Source organism: Marmota monax, unplaced genomic scaffold (assembly GCF_021218885.2).
Source record: "Marmota monax isolate L192 unplaced genomic scaffold, Marmota_monax_Labrador192_F-V1.1 WCK01_AAM20220418_F8-fsc00103, whole genome shotgun sequence".
Lineage (NCBI taxonomy): Eukaryota > Metazoa > Chordata > Mammalia > Rodentia > Sciuridae > Marmota > Marmota monax.
Window position 1 is genome coordinate 1,362,710 of NW_026694286.1, and position 20,718 is coordinate 1,383,427.

The following is a 20,718-nucleotide window of genomic DNA, read 5'->3' on the forward strand; positions in this document are numbered from 1 at the left end:
GTATACAAAGAACTCAAAAAATTAGACAATAAGAAAACAAATAACCCAATCAACAAATGGGCCAAAGACCTGAACAGACGCTTCTCAGAGGAGGATATACACTCAATCAACAAATACATGAAAAAATGCTCACCATCTCTAGCAGTCAGAGAAATGCAAATCAAAACCACCCTAAGATACCATCTCACTCCAGTAAGATTAGCAGCCATTATGAAGTCAAACAACAAGTGCTGGCGAGGATGTGGGGAAAAGGGTATTCTTGTACATTGCTGGTGGGACTGCAAATTGCTGCAGCCAATTTGGAAAGCAGTATGGAGATTCCTGGGAAAGCTGGGAATGGAACCACCATTTGACCCAGCTATTGCCCTTCTCGGACTATTCCCTAAAGACCTTAAAAGAGCGTACTACAGGGATACTGCCACATCGATGTTCATAGCAGCACAATTCACAATAGCCAGACTGTGGAACCAACCCAGATGCCCTTCAATAGATGAATGGATAAAAAAAATGTGGCATTTACACACAATGGAGTATTATGCTGCACTAAAAAATGACAAAATCATGGAATTTGCAGGGAAATGTATGGCATTAGAACAGATTATGCTAAGTGAAGCTAGCCAATCCCTAAAAAGCAAATGCCAAATGTCTTCTTTGATATAATGAGAGCAACTAAGAACAGAGCAGGGAGGAAGAGCAGGAGTAAAAGATTAACTTTAGACATGAGGTGGGAGGGAAAGGGAGAGAAAAGGGAAATTGCATGGAAATGGAAGGAGACCCTCATTGTTATACAAAATTACATATAAGAGGTTGTGAGGGGAAAGGGAAAAAAAGAAAAAAACAAGGGAGAGAATTAAATTACAGCAGATGGGGTAGAGAGAGAAGATGGGAGGGGAGGGCAGAGGGGATAGTAGAGGATAGGAAAGGTAGCAGAATACAACAGTTACTAATAGGGCATTATGTAAAAATGTGGATGTGTAACCGATGTGATTCTGCGATCTGTATTTGGGGTAAAAATGGGAGTTCATAACCCACTTGAATCTAATGTATGAAATATGATATGTCAAGAGCTTTGTAATGTTTTGAACAACCAATTAAAAAAAAAGAATCTGAAAAGCAAAGAAAACAGTAAAAATGTAAATAAATATTGAGAATTCTTTTCTTCCTTTTTTAATTTTTTTGTACTTAAGATTGAACATAGTGGGCGTTCCACCACTAAGCTACATAACTGGATCTTTTAAGTTTTTTAAATTTTGAGACAAGGTCTCATTAAATTGCTAAGGTTGACCTCAGATTTGCAATCCCTGTGCCTCAAATTCCCAAGTTGCTGGAATGCAGGTGTGTGCCACTAGGCTGGTGAGAACTTTTTTTTTTTTTTTTTTACTTTTTAATCTCTTTGAAAATAATCGACTGTTTAAAGTCAACATAACATTGTATTGTGTGGTTTATAATATGCAATATAAGCAAATAAAATGTATAACAATAATAGCACCACAGCTGGGAGGGGAGAGTGAAATAATAATGTTGTGAATTCGTACACTACTATGAAATTAATATAATGGTAATTAAAGGAAGGCTGAGAAAATATGTATATTATAAATCCAAGTTACTAAAAACCAAAACATAGAATTATAGTCAATGGAATAAATAAATAAAATTGAATACTAAAAAAATACTTATTACTTATTCTGAGCCAGGAATGGAGGTACACGCCTGTAATCCCAGTGACTTGGGAGGCTGAGGTAGGAGGATCGCAAGTTCAAAGCCAGCCCCAGAAAAAGCAAGGTGCTAAGCAACTCAGTAAGTAAATAAGTCTGCCTCTAAACAAAAAAGGGCTGGGGATGTAGCTCAGTGGTTGAGTGACCCTAAATTTATTCCCCGGTATTTCCCCCAAAAAAATTATGGAAAAAATTTCCAATAAACCTAATGTTTGTTTGGCTAAATTAGTTCTTCAAGGTTGGAAGACATAAGATCAATATATAAGAGACAACTGTACTTCAATATATTAGCATTAAAAATTAAAAAGCAATACAATTAAACAATATCATCAGATATATGAAATACTTAAAAAATAGTTGACAAAATGTGCAAGACAAACATACCAAAACTATGAAGATGAGATCAATAAAAGAAATCTAAATAAATGGTGATATATCTTTGTTCATGAATTGGAGGATTCAATGTTGTTAAAATGTCAACTTAGATTCAGCAGAATCTCAACTGAAATCCTAGTGGCTTTGTTTTATTTGTGTGTGTGTGTGTGTGCAAATTGATGAGATAATTTAATTTTATATAGAAATACAAAGACAGACTAGTCAAACAACTTTGGAAAAAAACAACAACTTAAGATTAGATAATTTATGCTTCCTGATTCATGTATGTGAAAAAAAATAAAGCTTATAAAAGCTGCAGTAGTCAAGACAGTATCATATTGAGATAGAGAAAATAAAATTCTAGAGATTCTAGAAATATATTCATAGGCATTTAGTCATTTGACTTTGACAATGGTGCCAAGGCAAATTCAATGGGAAAAGGGCAATCTTTCCAATAGATACAGCTGAAATAACTGGAAAGACATACACAAGTAATAATACTAACAATGATAATAACTAAGATCCTTACTTCACACAGTCTAGAAAACATTAATTTGAAATGGGTCACAGATTGAAATATAAAAGCTAATACTACAACATTTCCAGAAAAAGAAATAGAAAAAAAAAAGATGTCAAATGACACAAAAATATTATGAGGGAAATGCAAACCACAACCACAAAGAAATACCTCTGTGAACCCACTGCAATGGCTAAAATTAAAAAGACTGATCATACAAGTACTAATGATGGCATGGAACAACTGGAAGTCTCATCTAGTGCTGGTGGGAGTGTAAATGGTACAATCATTTTTTAAAAAATATATATTTTAGTTGTAGTTGGAAATAATACCTTTATTTATTTATTTGTTTGTTTGTTTGTTTGTTTAATATGTGGTCTGAGGATCGAACCCAGTGCCTCGCATGTGCTAGGTGAGCGCTCTACTGCTGAGCCACAACCCCAGTCCAGTACAATCGTTTTAGAGATCATTTAGCAATGCCTTTAAAAATTAAACATGCACATGTCATATAACCCATCCATTCAACTCCTAGGTATTTATCCTAGAGCACTGATAATGTATATGTCCACACAAATACTTAAGAATGCTTTTAATAGTGAATGGATAATTAATTGGAATGAATTGATACACGCTTCAACATGGATAAATCTCAAAATAATTACGCCAAGTGAAGAAAATCAGACAAAAATGAGTATGATTTTATTTATCTAACATTGTGAATACGAACTATAGTGACAAGAAGCAGATCAGTTGACGGCCTGGAGATGGGGCAGGGGTGAAAAAGGAAAATCACATAGGAGCATGAGAAAATTTGGGGATGGGATGGATATGTTTATTATTTTGATCATGGCCATGGCTTCTGGTGGGTACATATGTAAAATGTATCAAATTGTACATTTATTGTTTAAGTATTGCATCTCAATAAAGTTTAAAAAACAAAATGTGATTCTCTGGGGCTTTGAAAGTATGACTCAGTGATAGAGTATTTGCTTAGTGTGCAGAAGGCCCCAGATTCAAGCCCCAGTGCTGCCTCCAAAATGTGATTTTCTGATCTGTCACTTCATGATCTCCAGCTGTTTTAGAATACCTTTCCAAAGAATCTTAAATCATATACACTGTGCCCTCTATAGCAAAAGGCAAATTGCAGAGCAAAACATTGGCAACAGTAGCCGGGGAAGCCAGTTTTTACCTGTAGGTTCCTCTTCAGTGACAATGATCTGTCCAGTCCAGGGTGCTGAAGGGCGACCTGAACAGAGACAAAAATAAAAATAACAAACATTCACAAATTCCATTTTAAATGTATTGATAAATTGATAAACTGGCTGGATTAGTCACAAATGGGTTTGCCGTTAGTTTACTTTTGTATTTTCCCAACAAATCTTACCAAGCATGTGTATGGTATTATGGGGGGCATGGCCCCTATCTTCAAGAGATTCACCATCTGCTAGAGTCTAGGATCTTCCTGAACGGACTGAGTCCACTTTTCTGGAAATGTACTTATACAAGTTAGGTATATAACATGTACGCATGTAACTGTTCAATATGGATCTCCTGAAATATGTAGGCTTTCTTGTCTCTTCTTAAGAGATAGCTTGTATTTTGGGGAAAACGCTTCTAGAACAATTAGAACAATTATAAGCCCCCAGGTTATGAAGATAAAAAAGGACAGGGAGTATCCATCCAGCAATAAAACTAAGCAAAAACAATTTTTCCAATTACATTTTGAGGAGTGTTTTCCACCAAGGAAATTAGTTTAGATTCAGAGTAAAGAAAATAGAAGAGACAGGAATAAAGTTAGAGAAAAAATTCATTCTGCGATCCTCATAAACATCAGAAAGAGAACGGTTCAACTTCTGCTTCAATCAGGGGACTTTTGGCCACAGTTTGTACAAAGACAAGAAGCTATTAAAGAAGATAACTTATCATCAACTCAACCAAATCTTATTTTGGTTGGAATTTTAAAATAGGGGTAAATGAAAGGGTGAGATGAAATTTGTAAATTTTGGAAAGAGGGAGGGAATTTTCAAATCCAGGGAAGTCTGAGGGTGGGTGAAAAGTGATTAGAGAATAATCAAGAAGTCTGATTAGACACAGGTACAGGGAAAAGGTGACATTATTTTGCCATGCCATTACATGTAATTAAGGTAAAGAATAACACTGTAAATATGGAATAGAACTGTAATCCTCCATTTGGGATTTTGTCCCCCTTTAGATATTTGGCAGTATCTAGAGACAGTTTTGATCATCACAATTGGGGATCTATGTTCCTGGCATTGAGTGGTAGAGGCAAGGAAAGTTGCTAAGCATCCTACAATGAATATATAGGATACCTCCAACACAGAGTTATTGGCCTAAAATGTCAATAGGGCCAGGGGTGAGAAGCATAGTATAGACTGAAATTTTACTACAAAACAATTCTTGTAATGTCATTTTATGGTTCCCTTTATTGTGGATGAGCTAATAATAAATAAAATGAATAAAAATGCTCTCCAGGCTATTTTTGTATTTCATTCCACACGTAATGCCTGGAACTCAGATTAGCAAAGTTAATTTTCTGAATAAGATTTAAAAAAATAAAGCCCATATGAGAACGGGTGACTCAAAAACCAAATATATCTTATGTTTTCAAGCTTCTCCCTTGTCCCATGATTTTCTGATGAAAATAAGGATTTCTTATTCTCATCTCCCTCTAGTGGAAGGGAAAGGGGTAACCTTGCAATGAAACCTTCTGCAGTTATTTTTTTTTAAAGTTTAAGGATGATCCTGAAAAAAGTGAAAAGTGCTTACTTTTAAGTCTAGCTTTTTCAGCGGGATCCAGTGCAGCCACAGGCTCAGAAACTCGAGATGGAAGGCCTATTCCAGTTTTATTCACAGCTCTAACTCGGAATATATAGGAACGACCTTCTATCAATCCAGTGACTGGAAAACGAGCAAACTTCACAGGTGTGTCGTTGCATTGAGACCAGCAATCTGTGCCCACCTCACATCTACGGGAAGGAACATGATTGACAAGAATATTACAAGAAGTATGGCTAAATCAATAGCGCCAAAGCTACAAACCCACCTAGTTGCTTCAGATCATCTCTGTTAAATATCAGCATGGTTTGCTACTGATTTAAACTGCAGGCACTCAGTACCATTCAAATGTAATGCGTCTTCTTCAATAAGAAAAAAGGAGCCTCTGATCTTTTCTGAACTCCAAAGTAGGGAGCTAAGAAGTCTCGAATGCTAAGTGTAGGAGTCTGGGGGAACAAGAAATAGGTAGGTTTCTATCATCTTTACTTGGGAGGGTGAGTCTTATGGGGACACATCTCCTGGGCTGATGACTTTAATCTACCATTTGTGATTTTTTTCTTTGTCTTCTTTTTAAGTAGGTTTTTATTTTTAGGAAATGAAGCATTATTGGGAAGATGGCGCCTTTAAAAAAGATAATTATTTGCACTGTAGTTTGGAAAACAGCTCAACATATTTTCTTGATGGTGACCACATCCTGTGTGGGTGGAATGGTGAAGAGGTTAGTGTCCTATGTTTGTTTGTTTAACAGATGAGATTGATTAGAGGCAGGGAGATTTCCAGAGGGAAATTAAGTACTTGGAAACTGATTTCTAATTGAGTGCTTTTACAGCAGCTGGTACCTAGGGTAAAGGGCGGGCAGGGGGGAGAACTCCTCCAGAGACAAATATGATATTTGGCTATTAGCCTGATTGACAGAGCTTTAGAGACTCAAACTGTGATTGAGTTGTGCCATACTAGGATTAATGCATCGTTTTTTACAAGCAGAAAATGGCACTTTTAGTTTATATCACTTCCCCATATGACTCTATGTCCAAAATATATGGTTCCCAAATGAAGCTCACGGGCGTGACAGTGCCAGTGCCCGTGCAGAGGAGGCTGGGGAAGTCTTCCCTTCTTCATCATCACCTTCCATTCTTTGAAGTAGACACTAGGCATTTTCTTCAGTGTTAATATAAAGGACTATCTCAATCTTTCCTCTGTAGAAATTCTGGAGCTTCTCTAGGTGGGGCATGGTAGGGAGCCGAGAGGACAGTTCTCCAAACCACCCTGGTCTCCAGAAGTTCTGCTAGGACTCATTCTCCCTCTTCCTTTGCAGACACTGTCATGGTGACACAGTGATACTAGAGGGTGCTTTCTAATCCTCATGTGGGCAGAAAGAAAAGTAGAGGGCCACCGATCTAGAAACTTCTACAGCATGTTGGAGCAGAAAGAACACAAACCTATAGCCAGGTTGATATGTGTATCCCAGTTCTGATACTCACTACTTACTGTTAGAGATGTGAGGGTTTTGTTGTTGTTGTTGTTTGTTTGTTTTTTATTATAAGGGATTAAACCCAGGGGTGCTTAACTATTGAAAGACATCTGCAGTCTTTTTTTTTTTTTTTTTTTGAGACAGGGTCTCACTAAGTTGCTTAGGCCCTTGCTAAATTGCTGAGGCTGGCTTTGAACTGGAAATCCTCCTGCCTCAGCCTACCGCGTTGCTGAGATTACAGTCCTGCACCGTGCTGTACCTGACTAATGTGAAGTCTACTATACCTTGGTACAAAGCCCTTGTAATATAGTAACACAGATTAACTGCCCCTTGTGGCTTCCCCAATCAAAAATGAAAAAAGAACTATTTGAATAGAAACTAAGAGAAAAATGTACTTAGGCCAATAATCTAAATTTATTGTCTATATTGTTCAAACTCACTGGATAATTAATGTGTAAAACCTAGTTACCATAAAAACTAGGTAACTAGCTACAGTTGTGGTAGAGCGTTTGCCTAGCACAGGTAAGGCACTGGGTTCAATCATTAGCACCACATAAAAACAAATAAATAAAATAAAGGTATTGTGTCGATCTACAACTAAATTTAAAAAAAATGGAGAATGTAAATAGCAAGAATTTATAGATAAAAGCATCATTTAATACTGCAGAGTTTTGTTGTTATTTCTTGTATAACTTGAAACTGCACCCTGTAATTTAGATAAAAATTTGCATTCCTAAAGTCAATATTCTTAAATTACTGACATACTAGAAATATAGACATCAAATATATAAAATATCAGATATTTCATTATTAAAGTGGCCTCTCTAAAGTCTTCCAATTTACAGTATTCTTGCCAAGTTGGTGACATGCGTGGTCAAATTTAAGAATTTCTCTTTTGAATTGAGGTAAATTGGTAGATAAGAATATATAGATATAGATACGTGTGTGTGTTCACGTGGGCGTGTGTGTGTGTGTGTGCACGTGTAGATATAAACAAAGAGAGAAAGATAATGAGGATGAAGGATGAAGGATGGAGGAAGGGGATCAGAATAGAAAGTCTTTCACCTAGGAATGAAGGGAGAAATCAAGTGTGCATCTGTACGTAGTGTCAAAGAACGCTAACTGAAGTTCAACTAGGCACTAACTTATCAATAAAATATCCCAGGATAGGGCTCCCTCCATCTACAGCTGGCTGCTTCCAAGAGATGATGATGTAGTCTTTGTTGGCATCCAAGCACACCACATCCAAGGGTGAGGCGGGGGCTCCTTCAATCTCTGCATCAGCATCTGTGGAGACAGAGAAGAATCCCATCAGACGTCTTCCACGGGCTCTGCCAGCTTGGCAGACTGAGGTCTTGATGCACACATTTCTTACCAAACCACCACAGTGGCTACCTCTTTGGCTGTAATAGAGCAAGTTTCAAAATTTGCAATTTGTTTACCACCATAGCAATGTGTGCTTTTCACATCAGGGAGAAGAACATTATGTTAGAAAACAGAAAGGGCTCTGAAAAGGACCCACGACCTTTGCCTCATGACTCTTGCTGCCCAAAATGTTCCAAAAGAAAATTAATGGTAGATGTTAGAAATTGCTCTTGGACAAGTCACTTGTGCCAGAATTTCTGTTCTTAAAACGTTGATTGTGCAATGCTACTAAGAATCTATGAAAGAGTCCTAAGGGGACAAACAGCTCCTTCTGCCACCTTCTGGGTACATTCACAAAGAGAATAATAACCCATACCCCATTCTTATGCTGGGCATTACCACTCTGACCAGAGAAAAGAAAACATCCTTTTTAACTGAATGATTGCTCCCAAACTGAAGATACTTGGGAAAATAACTCTGACATATATCCACATCTAAGCCTAGTTTATCTGAGTTTAGTAAAAGTCCAGGATAATACAAGAAATGAAGGCCGTAAGTGTTTATGAAATGGGATCCTCTGATAATACAGTCCACTCAGGCACAGCTAAATTAGTGAATCAGAGCTGCTTTGAGGAGAAGAGGAGTCAAAATATTCAGTAAGCAACTTTTTAAGTGAGAATGATTAAGACAAGAAGAAAAGTCCCTGGAGGAAGGGTCCACATGTGCCAACTCTTCTTGGCATTTGACCAACACTCTCATAAATGGAGTCAGTAGGAAGAAAGGCTGAGACATGTGGGAGCCACTCACCCAAGAGAAAACACTCTTGTTGACCGAGCAAACACTGTCTTTCCCTCTGATCTATACTCTGTAGCTCTTAATGAGTTACTAAGACATTTGATAACATGGCAGAAATATTTGCAGACTTCTGAATTTAATAGGTTTGCATTATCTGTGAAGAGCTCACATTGTTTGGATTATGCACATTCTGTTTCATGCCCCATAAACCAGCAGGGAAGTGTCTCTGGGAAAATATCTCCGGCAGATGTGCTATAGGAGAATCTAATTAGAAGTGAGGGCAGAATCCCTTGCATGCCACACGACAGGAAATGAGCATTTGGGGGCAGAGAAATGTCTTTCCTTCCAGGCTTTGAAGCACTGGATGCGGGGAGTGGGGCTGTTGCTGGTGAAGGTAGAGCAGAGTTAGAGTGGAAGAGGCGAGGTGGAAGCTGGTGGCCCTAAGTGTCAGAAGAGATAATGTTAGAAAGCCACTCAGCCTCCAGGGGGACAGCAGGCAACCTGTAGCCATGTCCTTTTATTAAAGGCTTATAACATAACAACCAGCAACCCCTGTATGGATGGAGCAAAATTCAGTTAGCTGAGTGGACATTACACTGTTGTACGACAGCAGGGATGTCTAGAGGACAGTAGGCATAGGGGAGCCACTTTCCAGCATTTGTATGACATTGTTTGCAATAAGCCATTCATGAGACGGGCTTAATGATCTTTCCAGTTACTCATTCATTTATTCATTCATTCATTCATTCAGTTCTCTTCTGGGGCTAAATACAAAAGTTCTCAAGAAGCCACAATAGAATGGGATAAACAGAGTCGTCTTGAAATGACAAGAGCACAACAGGGAAGCAACATAACACAGTGTTTGGTTTCCAGTGGCTGCTATGTAGCACCGACCCACAGAACTCACTCAGTGAACATGAACCCTCTCCACCCATCTGCCCTGCTCTCTCCCAGCCCTCCAAACAGCCAAATGTTCTGTAGATTTGATTACCCTGGTCAAAGATTAGCTTGTTCTTCTTTATCTTTTGACCTCTGACACAGACTACTAATAACTTTTTTCAAAATGTATGTAATTCTATTGTTGATCTATTATAAAAGTAGTGCATGACTGTAAAATAAATAATAATAAATATTGTTTAGCGCTCCTTTAATTCCATACTTTAGAGATAACTACAACTAATATTTTGGCATAAGTCTAGGTTTTTTCCTATATATATAAGCTCAAAAATGATTATTTTTGAACTAAAATAAGATTGTATTATATTGTTTGATAGAGACATAAATTCTTTTTCTTGATAAGTCTCTATCAATAAATATAAGTATATATCATTATTTTTTGTATTTCATTGTTTACATAAAGCATGCATATACTTTATCATATACTTTATTATACATATAAATATGTATTTACATATATATCATATACCACACACACACACACACACACACACTTTCATATACCACATATATTCATGTATACGTATACACACACTTTACAACTCCCATATTGATAGATATCTAGATTTTTTTTTCCAGTTTTCCCAAACACATTTTTTTGCTTTTTTCCATTGGGTTCCTAGAACTAGAATAGTTGGAAATGTGTGCTTTTGATATACAGTGGCAAAATACCTTCAGAAAAGTTGGGCCAATTTATATTTACCAGCCATGTCTGAGAGTGCCTGCCTGTTCCTCCATTCCCTAACCCCAGGATTTTAAAAGCTTTTTGATTTTTCCTATATGGGAGATAAAAATATTCTTATTTCAATTTTCATTTCTTCAGTTACTTTTTTCATATACTTATTTTCCATTTGCAATTATTCCTTCATGACATTTCTATCCCATACTTTATGACTATCATTCTACTCATCTGTTTCTATGTGTGTGTGTGTGTTTGCACCTGTAGCAGTGTGTGTGTGTGTGTGTGTGTGTGTGAGAGAGAGAGAGAGAGAGAGAGAGAGAGAGAGAAAGATCATCGGCTATCTCTGGATAGTAGACAACATATGGATGGCTTTTCTTTAATTTCTTCTTTGCTTATACATATCATCTATATTTTCACAATGAACACATATCTATGTAATAAAACAACCTTGGCCAAATGTGTGAAGTTTTGCAAAGTGTTTCTGCAGATACCTGGTGCTTTATACACTAATTATGCTGGTGCAGAAACTATTTTCTAAGCAGCAAAAATACCAGAGTTATTAAAAAACTTGATATGGCTTCATGAAGCTTAGTGGATACAAAGTTTTAAAAACAAAGCCTCAATTAAGACTCTTTGGCAGCTGGCAAAGTGATCTAGGCTGAGGCTTGAGTTCCAGGTCAGTGAGTTCCAGGTCAGCCTGGACAACTTGATGAGACGCTGTCTTAAAATAAAATTAAAAAGGGCTGGAGGTGTAACTCAGTTGTAGACCACCTGCTTAGCATGTGCAAGACCCTGGGTTCAATCAACCAGTAATACTAGAAAAAAAGAAGAAAAAGCTACTTTGGAAATTTCTTTAAAAAGTTAAATATAAATTTATTATATGATCCAACAATTCTACTTGTGATTATGTGCCCAAGAGAAATGAAACCATAGGCCCACAAATATGAAGACAAATGTTCATAGCAACATCATTCATAATAACCAAAAAGTAAAAAAAATCCAGCTATCAACTGGTGAATGTATACACAAAACAAGGCACATCTATACATTGGAACACTGCAAAATTATTACAACAAAAATATTACAAGATGGATGAACCTCACTACATGTTGAATGAAAGAAAGCAGACAGAGAAGGCCACAAATATCCAAAAATGTCCAGAATGGCAAATCTGTAGAGACAGACAGTAAATTAGTGGTTGCCAGAGGCTAGACTGAGTATGGGAGAGAGAAATAGGCATCAGATTAGGAGTGATAGCAATATTCTAAAAGCGGGGTTGGGGTTGTGGCTTATCAGTAGAGCGCTCGCCTAGCTTGGGCGACGCCCTGGGTTCAATCCTCAGCACCACATAAAAATAAATTAATTAATTAAAGATATTGTATCCAACAACTTAAAAAAAAAAGAAAAAGAAAAAAGAAATATTCTCAAAGTGAATTGTGGGTGACGGTTGCACAACTTTATAAACACATTAAAGGTCATCAAAATGTGTATTTATATGAGTGAATCTTATGGTATATAAATTGGACCTCAATAAAAATGTTTTAAAGACCCTAACATACATATAATTTGAAATAAACTTATAAGTTACAACCTTTTCTAAGAGTTCTTAAATTCTCAGTGCAATAGCTGAAATGGATCTTTCCATTTATCTACTCAATCCTCTCACATCAACATCTGATAAATTTTAGAATTTTTCCATTTCCTTCATTTGTGAATTTAAAAATTGGCTGAAGTATAAATTTCAAATTTTGACACCTCTTTCCTGCTTCCCAGTCTAGTTAGGCATGCAATCTGAGCAAGACACTGTGAAATGCTGAGGAACCCTGGACCATGTCAGGATTCCCAGAAAAAGTCCACGCAGGAAGCACAAAGGTATGTGGTTTTTAGAGTACCTGGAGATGCTTGCTAGTTCAGCCAAGACAACTGAGACCAGAGGCAAAGGCTGCTTCTTCAGCCCTTATCTAACCAGATTTATCCAGGTGGGTTGGCTCAACAAACGGACTTGCTGATGAGTTCCAGTGAGTCGATTTCACTGCAATTTTGCAGAAGGCTAGCTCCTCTCTTTCCCTGGAAATGCTGGACTTTGCCCATGATGCTTTTGTGGAAGACAAAGACTGCCACATTTTTCAGATGTTGTAGATATTTCTATGTCTTTTTCAGTGGCTGGTCTGCAGCAGATTTCAATGATTATTTATTACTGTTTAACACGATGGGTAGAGTAGACTGTTAAGTGTCCCCAATAATCACTCTTCCTATTTCTCTTGGTATTGGAACCTCTGAGCTGGGAACACCCTGGTTCCCTAGAGGGACTAGACACCCAGGGTGGGGGGATGCTCGGTACTCCGTGTTCACAAGCAGATGTGATGTGTGCCACTCTGCCTCTCCCCCTCCACTTCCTTTCCCTTCCTCTCTGTAAGCTGGAATGGGAACCTGGACAGCATTGTGGGACAAAATAGAATAATGGGACCGAAGATACTGAAATACCACAGTGAGCAGAGGCATCTGGATGACCACCTACCTCTAAACATATAGACATGAGAGAAATAAACTTTTTGTTGTTTCATTTCAGCAACTTAACCTGTACCCTAATTAAAATCCTGGGTAATGTGTTAGAAGACCTGTATCCTAGATCTACTTCTGCTCCTGAGTAAATTTCTGTACTTATTTGAACCTCAGCTTCTGCATCTTAAAATTAGGGGTTGGATAGAATGGGAATCCCAACTATCGTTGTGCCACAAACCGCTTGGATGAGCAGATAAAACCTAAAAGTTCCTTCAGAGAAGAATACCTTTGAATGCATAGAATGAAATACATGAGATTACAAAAGAAATCAATTATATTTAAATACAGTTCTAATCACAGACCTTATGGTCTCTGTGGGCCCCAATTCAGGGCACCTGAATAGACATTTGATCAAAATGTCTCTGAGTTTATGATTCTATCTAGTGCATATGAGATAAAAATTAAAGACTGTGTTGTTTGTAGTTTAATTTTTCTGTGTATTATGATGCTTTGACATCTTCATAAACTTCCAGGATAGCCAATGTTTAGGGACAGCAAAGAGTGCAGCCAGGAACATGCCTTTGATATGCTAATCAACCAATCCAGAGCCATACATCCACCATCTGGTCCATACATCTAAGGAGGCAATATTTCTCTGCCCTCAGCATCCCTGGTCCAGGTACCAGACAACAAGAGACCATCCTTGGAGCTCAGAGCCTACCAAAATTAACCAAACTAACCAATTTTCAACTCTTCACCTTGCTCTACCCTGTCTTTCCTGAAACGACAATAAAGGTCATAGGCTAGGCTCTCTCCTTGCTACGGCTTCTTCTGCCTCCTGACCAATCAAGATGCCTTCCTATGTGGCCCTGCTGTGCCTCCTGTTTCTAGAATCTGTGAGTACAATAAGCTCTGTCTTTCTTAGTTTCTCCTGTGTCTCCTCTTGTGGCTGTACCTAAATGACCATCACACTCAAGAACACAGAACACCCCCTGGCAGCCTCAAACTGTTAACTGTCATCCGAAGTGCTAGGATTCCACATTCTACTTGTATATATCCAATCCATTCAAGACACCACCGAAAAAAAGAAAGCTTCACCAAATTGACAGTTATAGAATTAAGGTGGCACCTCATTTCCTAGATCATCAAAACCAAATTCATAAAGAAGGGGCTGCCATGAAATATTAAATTTCCTCCTTGACATACATATTAAACAGTGAGTTCCAAAATAGCATATCTTCTTTTGTGGCAGCTTCTACAAATTGAGATGGCTTTCTATTTCATGAGAATTTAGCATCTCTACTCAATCATTTATAGAAAACTCACTGAAGGTGTGGGAAATCCATGATCTGGGAACCAATTACCAGTGTATTGGTGCCTTCAGGGATCACCTTTTATACTAGATCTGATTTTACCTAAAATGAATACTCCTATTCCAGATAATCTGGAAGAAATTTCAAATGGCTCTCTCATCATTACAAAAACATGTCTGGATAAATTGATTTGGGACTTGGTGTTTTAAATATGGTTGGGTGTACTCCTTTTGCTAGGTCTTACCTCGAACAAAGACATAAGCGCTATATTGTTCATAATATTCTCCCATTCGAACACGGATTGTATAAAGGCCTTCATCTTCTTTGTTGAGATGAGAAAATGTCAGCGTTGCCCGATCTCCACTCCAGTGTGTTTGCACCCATTTTGATGGAGAAATAGGTGCTCCTAGAAATTAAAAAAACATAAGCAAATTAATTGATTTCCCCCCTCTATTCCTATTTTTCTTCCCTCCCTCTTTTTTCTCCTTTCTATATTGAAAGTTATTTGACACTTAGAGGAAGTCTCTAGATCTTTAAGACCATCTGCCATCTTTAAATTAGCAAAAATACCAGACAGAGGTGAGGACCCTGGGTCAGACACATAATTTGCATTGCTCAGTAGAAAAATTAAACTGCCAACCCCCATGTTCCAAAGATAGAGGAAAAATTCAGTAAAAGGTATTAAATTACAAGATTTTTGCTTTGGAGTTTTTTATTATGTATAAAACATAATAGGGGGTCATACAAACTGCAAAAAATAATATTTTGGTGTCATAATTTTATATACAATAAACAATAGTACTAATGGGTCATCTTGATAAGATATTTATGGCTTTTCTGCAAATTTATTTACAAAATGTATGCTTTGAGCAACTTCATTTTTAATCAACATAATCAAAGCAATGTCAATCACTCTGCAAATGCAAGCTCACTAATGAATTTGATTAAGTTTTTATTTAGAGAAGGATTTTTTTTGCTGGTTTAACTGTTACTGGAACAGTTAATGAGTATAATGTAGGCTATGACAACTTTGGGTTAACTTTTGGAAAATCTTTTTTAAAATACAAATCTTAGTACTCTAGAACTGATGATTCTGGAGAAACAATTTTTCTAAAAAGATTTAACTCCACACAAATCAGTTTCACATAATTCTGAATTTAATTTTAAATGTAAATTCACACAACTGCATTTTGATATTTTCTCTGGCATGTCCTCTAACATGAGACAGGCATATAAGAAATCAAAAAATGATCTGTGATTTTTATATAATTTGAAATACTTGTTTATGCTTTCTATTACTGTATCTAATTACAAGGAAAAGTTAACTTTAGAACTGTCCTCCTTGTATAACTCGTTCACCCAAAATTCATATGAAAATCATGTTCTTTCCATCAAATCCTAGAATCTTTAAATTCAATGTGATTTCTTTTCTTGTCTTTTGTGCTGGTGATTGAAAATAGGGGCGCTTCACCACTGAATCACATTCCTTGTCCTCTTTTTATTTTTTATTTTGAGACAGGGCCTCACTAAGTTGCTGAGGCTGGCCTTGAGCTTGTGATCCTCCTGCCTCAGCCCCCCAAGTTTCTGGGATTATAGTGTGCACTACCCCACTCACCTCAATGTGTATATCTAAGCCTCAAAACCAGAGACTCTAAAGTCTTTGAAGAAGTCTAACTGCCTTATGCATGTTATTGCAATGTCCATATGTGTGTGTAATATTTAACTGACAAGGTTTATTGCTTGCTTGTTCCTGTCCCAGTGCTGGGGAGTTAATCTATGTGCAAATTCCATAGAGATGAGTTGTGGGGACAGAAAGGGAAGCTGGCCTCCCACTGTGTATGTCCATACTATATCCTCGGTAGAATCCCTCCTTTCCTCTGGGGCCACAGCCATAGTCACCATTGCTTCTGGGGATGGTGCCACTGCTGTTGCTAATTCCAACCTGAGCCAGGTCCTGGTCCCCAGAAGCATATTAAAACCCTCCATGAGACCGCCCAGGTGCTCACATACATGCCTGAAAGTCAGGGTCATTCCTTGGTGAGTGTGCTACCCACAGTCCACCACACTGAGGGCCTGAGCCTCTGTGTGGCTGCACTGCCACTTAGTGTATGTCCTCTAATTATGTACATGCTCCATAGACCCATGGGACTTCATGTATAAAACACAAGTTCAAAGATAATATGATTAACAATAAGGCTGGGGTTGTGGCTCAGCGGTAGAGCGCTTGCCTAGCATGTGCGAGGGTTCGGTCCTCAGCACCACATGAAAATAAATAAATAAAATTAAAAAGGTATTGTGTCCAACTACAACTAAAAAAATAATTTAAAATGATTAACAATATTAAGATGGTGATAGCAGAGCATTAAACCAAGCTCAAGTCCCCTTCCAGAGTGGTCTTGTGAGATAGCACAGTTTGCATGCCCAAAAAGTCAGCTCTAGAAGGGTCTGTTTCAGTCCTATCACTTTCATTAATGAATCACTTAACCTTTCTGGGCCTTAGTTTTTTGTTTTTTCTTTTTTCATAAACAAAATGGAATTTGAACTATCATCAAATCCCTAATAGGAAATACCACAAAGCAGCCTCATTAACTATTTTTTTTCTTTTACTTTTCTATGTATTTCTGAAGTTTATTTTATAAAACAGTTAAGCAGAAAAAAACTGTCTGATAACCTTACTAATGACACAGAATAGCTATGTGTGTCTTGAATTTTACATTTAAAAAAAATCTTTATTTTCTTTCTTTCTTTTTTTATGTGGTGCTGAGGATTGAACCCAGTGCCTCACATGTGCAAGGCAAGCGCTCTGCCACTGAGCTACAACCCCAGCCCCGAATTTTACAATTTTTAATAACTTTAAAGTCTAATCTTCTCTAGAAATAAACTTGGTGAAGAATTTTAAGATAAATTAAAAGGGATGATGAGAGTTTCCAGGTCCATTTGTTATTCTTTCTGTGACATATCCTCTGTCAGTTGAGAGCTAACACAGGACTTGCCTTGTACCTAAGGGGGAGTTGGATTCTTTAGCAGCCATGCTGTTTTTCAATATCCAGACATAAAGGGACACAGAAAGGTCAGAGAAAGTACAAACTTTCCTAGGAGTTTTGGTTTTCAGTATTAGAACTCATGTTTCAGCCATGTAAGAAGAGGCTCGGGATAATGAAAAGAGCTTGGGCCTCAGAGTGACCACCACCAAGTCTGGAGATCTCCTGCTGACAGAATTTGTCTGTGTGATTTACTGCAATGCTTTATTCTCTCCAGACAGTTTCAATGTCATCATCTATTGGGTGAGATAACCTGGTGTAGAAACTCAGTACTTTGGATCTAATATTTAGGATGCTAATTTAGATTGTATTATTTTTTAAAAAATATTTTTTTAGTTGTTGTGGGACACATGCCTTTATTTAATTTATTTTTATGTGATGCTGATGATCGAACCCAATGCCTCACACATGCTAGGCAAGTGCTCTACCCCTAAGCCACGACCCCAGACTCAAGATTGTATTATTTAGTAAGTTCAATGCTTCAACTAATCATCGTATTTTGATAATTTTTTTCCCTTCCCTCCCCTCCCCTCTCCTCCCCTCCCCTCCCCTTTCCTTCTCTTTATCTAGACTTTAACCAGACAGGATTTAAAAGGGGAAATAATAACCTTATTTCTTACTCACACTAAAGTATCATGGCTCTAGAACTCTTTAAAATAAATTAAAGCTAAATAAAGTATCTTAAAGCCAGAGTTAGAGGAAAGGATAGTGGAACAGTTTTTTTTCTGTTCTACCAGCATTGATTTTAATATACCATAAAATGGAAGATCATTTTATCTACTTTTATGTCCTTAAAGAGATGTCAATGTAGGTTGCATATTTTATGTGTAGAATGTACTTATAAAGAGCCTTTAATACATTAAAACAGAAGTGCTAAGGTCTGAATTTCCTCTTAATTGACTCTGATACTTAATAACATCATAAATTTATTGTTTCATAGGATACATATATACATATATATATACACATATATATACATATATATATTTCCAGAAATTTCTATGTCATAAAATTAATTTTAAATTAAATATGCTTTTTTTAAAAAAAATTCTTTCATTTGGTAAAATACCCTTCCTCACAAACCTATCACTTATACCATAGAGATTTTTATTTTTTAGTACCAGGGATTGAACTTAAGGTTGCTTATCTACTGAAACATACCCCCAGCCCTTTTTTATTTTTAATTTTTGAGACAGGATCTTGCTAAGTTGTTTAGGGCCTTGCTAAGTTACTGAGGCTGGCTTTGAACTCACGATCCTCCTGCCTTAGCTTCCTGAGTTGCTGGGATTAGAGGCGTGCACCACTGTACCCAGTGAGTTTTTTTTTTTTTTAATCACAAATATATTATAAAAGTGTTGCTACTTTTATGTCTATGTAAAAACATTTTAAACATACAGCAGGTTGTTCTCTCCCTGATAAGCAGATCTGCAATATGGTCTGCAACCTTTTGTGGGTAAGAACCGAAGTGAGAATTTGTTATGAAGACTCACCATTTCTGTACCACTGGACCTCTGGCTGGAAATGTTTAATTTCAGGAGTGATGACTACCCGACAGCCCAGACTCATTGTCTCTCCCTCTCTCCCAAAAGACACATCGAATTTGTCATCAAAGTGGATCTCAAACTTGGATGCATAACCGTAAGGGGTTACAGCAACTGAACACAACAAAAACAAATATCAGTAATTTCTCTCTTCTTCTTCTTCTTTTTTTTAATCCAAGATACACAAGCATTTGCATAAAAACAGGCAAAAAAAAGTTGAAATAAAGACTGATCAAATGATTTATCTGGGCAAAAATTTAATTTCATATAAGTAGGTAGAACATACACATACCAAATTGACATGGGAACTCTTGCTTCATTGATCATAGAAACTAAATACTTAGTTTCATTATAATGATGAACAGAATTTAAAAGGTCAGGTTTAATGTCTTGAATGCAAACTCATATCACATTTAGCCTAGACTTAATATAGTGCAGGCTAGCTGCAACATATGCACTTTTTAATTTTAGATTTTGAGTTATACTATACTGCTGTACTCTTGGGACCAAATAACCACATAAGTTACTCATAAAAACAGTTTTTCAGTAATTTACTTCCTTTTCTTTACTTTAGTGACCTGATTTTTTTTTTTTTTTGTACCAAGGATTGAAATCAGTGGCACTTAACCACTAAGCCACATCCCCAACTCATTTTTGTACTTTATTTAGAGAAAGGATCTCACTGAGTTGCTTAGTGACTTGCTAATTTGCTGAGGCTGGCTTTGAACTTGTGATTCTCCTGCCTCTGCCTCCCAAGTGGCTGGAATTATAGGCGTGTGCCACTGCAGCTGGTTCTTTAATGACCTAAAATTTTTAAGTATTTAAAAATGTAATTGGAAGAAAACTAAAGTTTAAAATATATAGCTTAAAAAAGATTATTCTCAATATATAGATTGGATAAATGCCTGTATCATCAAGTCTCCTCAATTTTAGTTTCTCTTTCCTCAAAGGAAAGGGGGCAGGAAAGAAGTGATGACTTAGTGATTTCATAGGAAACATGGGTGAAATTAAAATTCAAACCCAACTCTCAAACTTAGTCCCTTTCTCTTCATGTTTCATTTCTTTTCCTAACTTCCCTTTGAAAATGCAACCTAGCATTGGGTTCAATTTTGCCAAGTATTGTTCCAAATATTTAATAGCGATCAACGCAGTTAAGCCCCATAATAATCTTCTCAGGTAAGGACTCTTATTATCTCTATTTTATAGTAGAGGAAAGGGAACCCTAGAGGGATTAAATCACTGCCCACATTTACCCACATAGCCAGATTCACTGTACTGGCAGGATGTTCCCAGAAGCTTTGCTCTCTACCAATATAATGCACTGCCTTGAACTGGTGTGTCCCCACAAAACCACTAACCATTGGTGAAATAACTTTTCTCCTAAGAGCGTCTCCCATCTGCCTCATTTCTAAGTGATGATGTTCCACTGAGAACCAAGAAGAGAGTAGATTTGACTAACTCTTGCTCAGCATTGGAGGGCTGGGCTGGTTCCAGTGCTGCCTGAGGTTTTGAAACCAATAAGGAGGCTCTACAGTGATCTAAAAGCTCCAGCAAGCAGTCTCCTTCTTTCTAGACCGGAGATTAGACTGTCTGGGGTAGCCTTGGGGTTCAGCAGGAAGCCAGCTTTACCAACCAGAAGATAGAATAT

General features: G+C 37.2%; 1 protein-coding gene across 2 annotated transcripts in view; it reads right to left on the bottom strand.

Annotated features, from left to right (window-relative positions):
* Positions 1–20,718, bottom strand: part of Myom1 (myomesin 1) — a 136,154-nt gene that overhangs the window by 68,975 nt on the left and 46,461 nt on the right. For both annotated transcript variants that reach the window (XM_046467439.2, XM_046467440.2), the window contains exons 9-13: positions 19,020–19,184; positions 14,733–14,894; positions 8,020–8,161; positions 5,395–5,594; positions 3,797–3,853 (exon numbers count right to left, since the gene is read on the bottom strand). In XM_046467439.2, the coding sequence (XP_046323395.1) occupies positions 3,797–3,853; positions 5,395–5,594; positions 8,020–8,161; positions 14,733–14,894; positions 19,020–19,184 (726 nt within the window). The remainder of the gene's footprint in view (positions 1–3,796; positions 3,854–5,394; positions 5,595–8,019; positions 8,162–14,732; positions 14,895–19,019; positions 19,185–20,718) is intronic.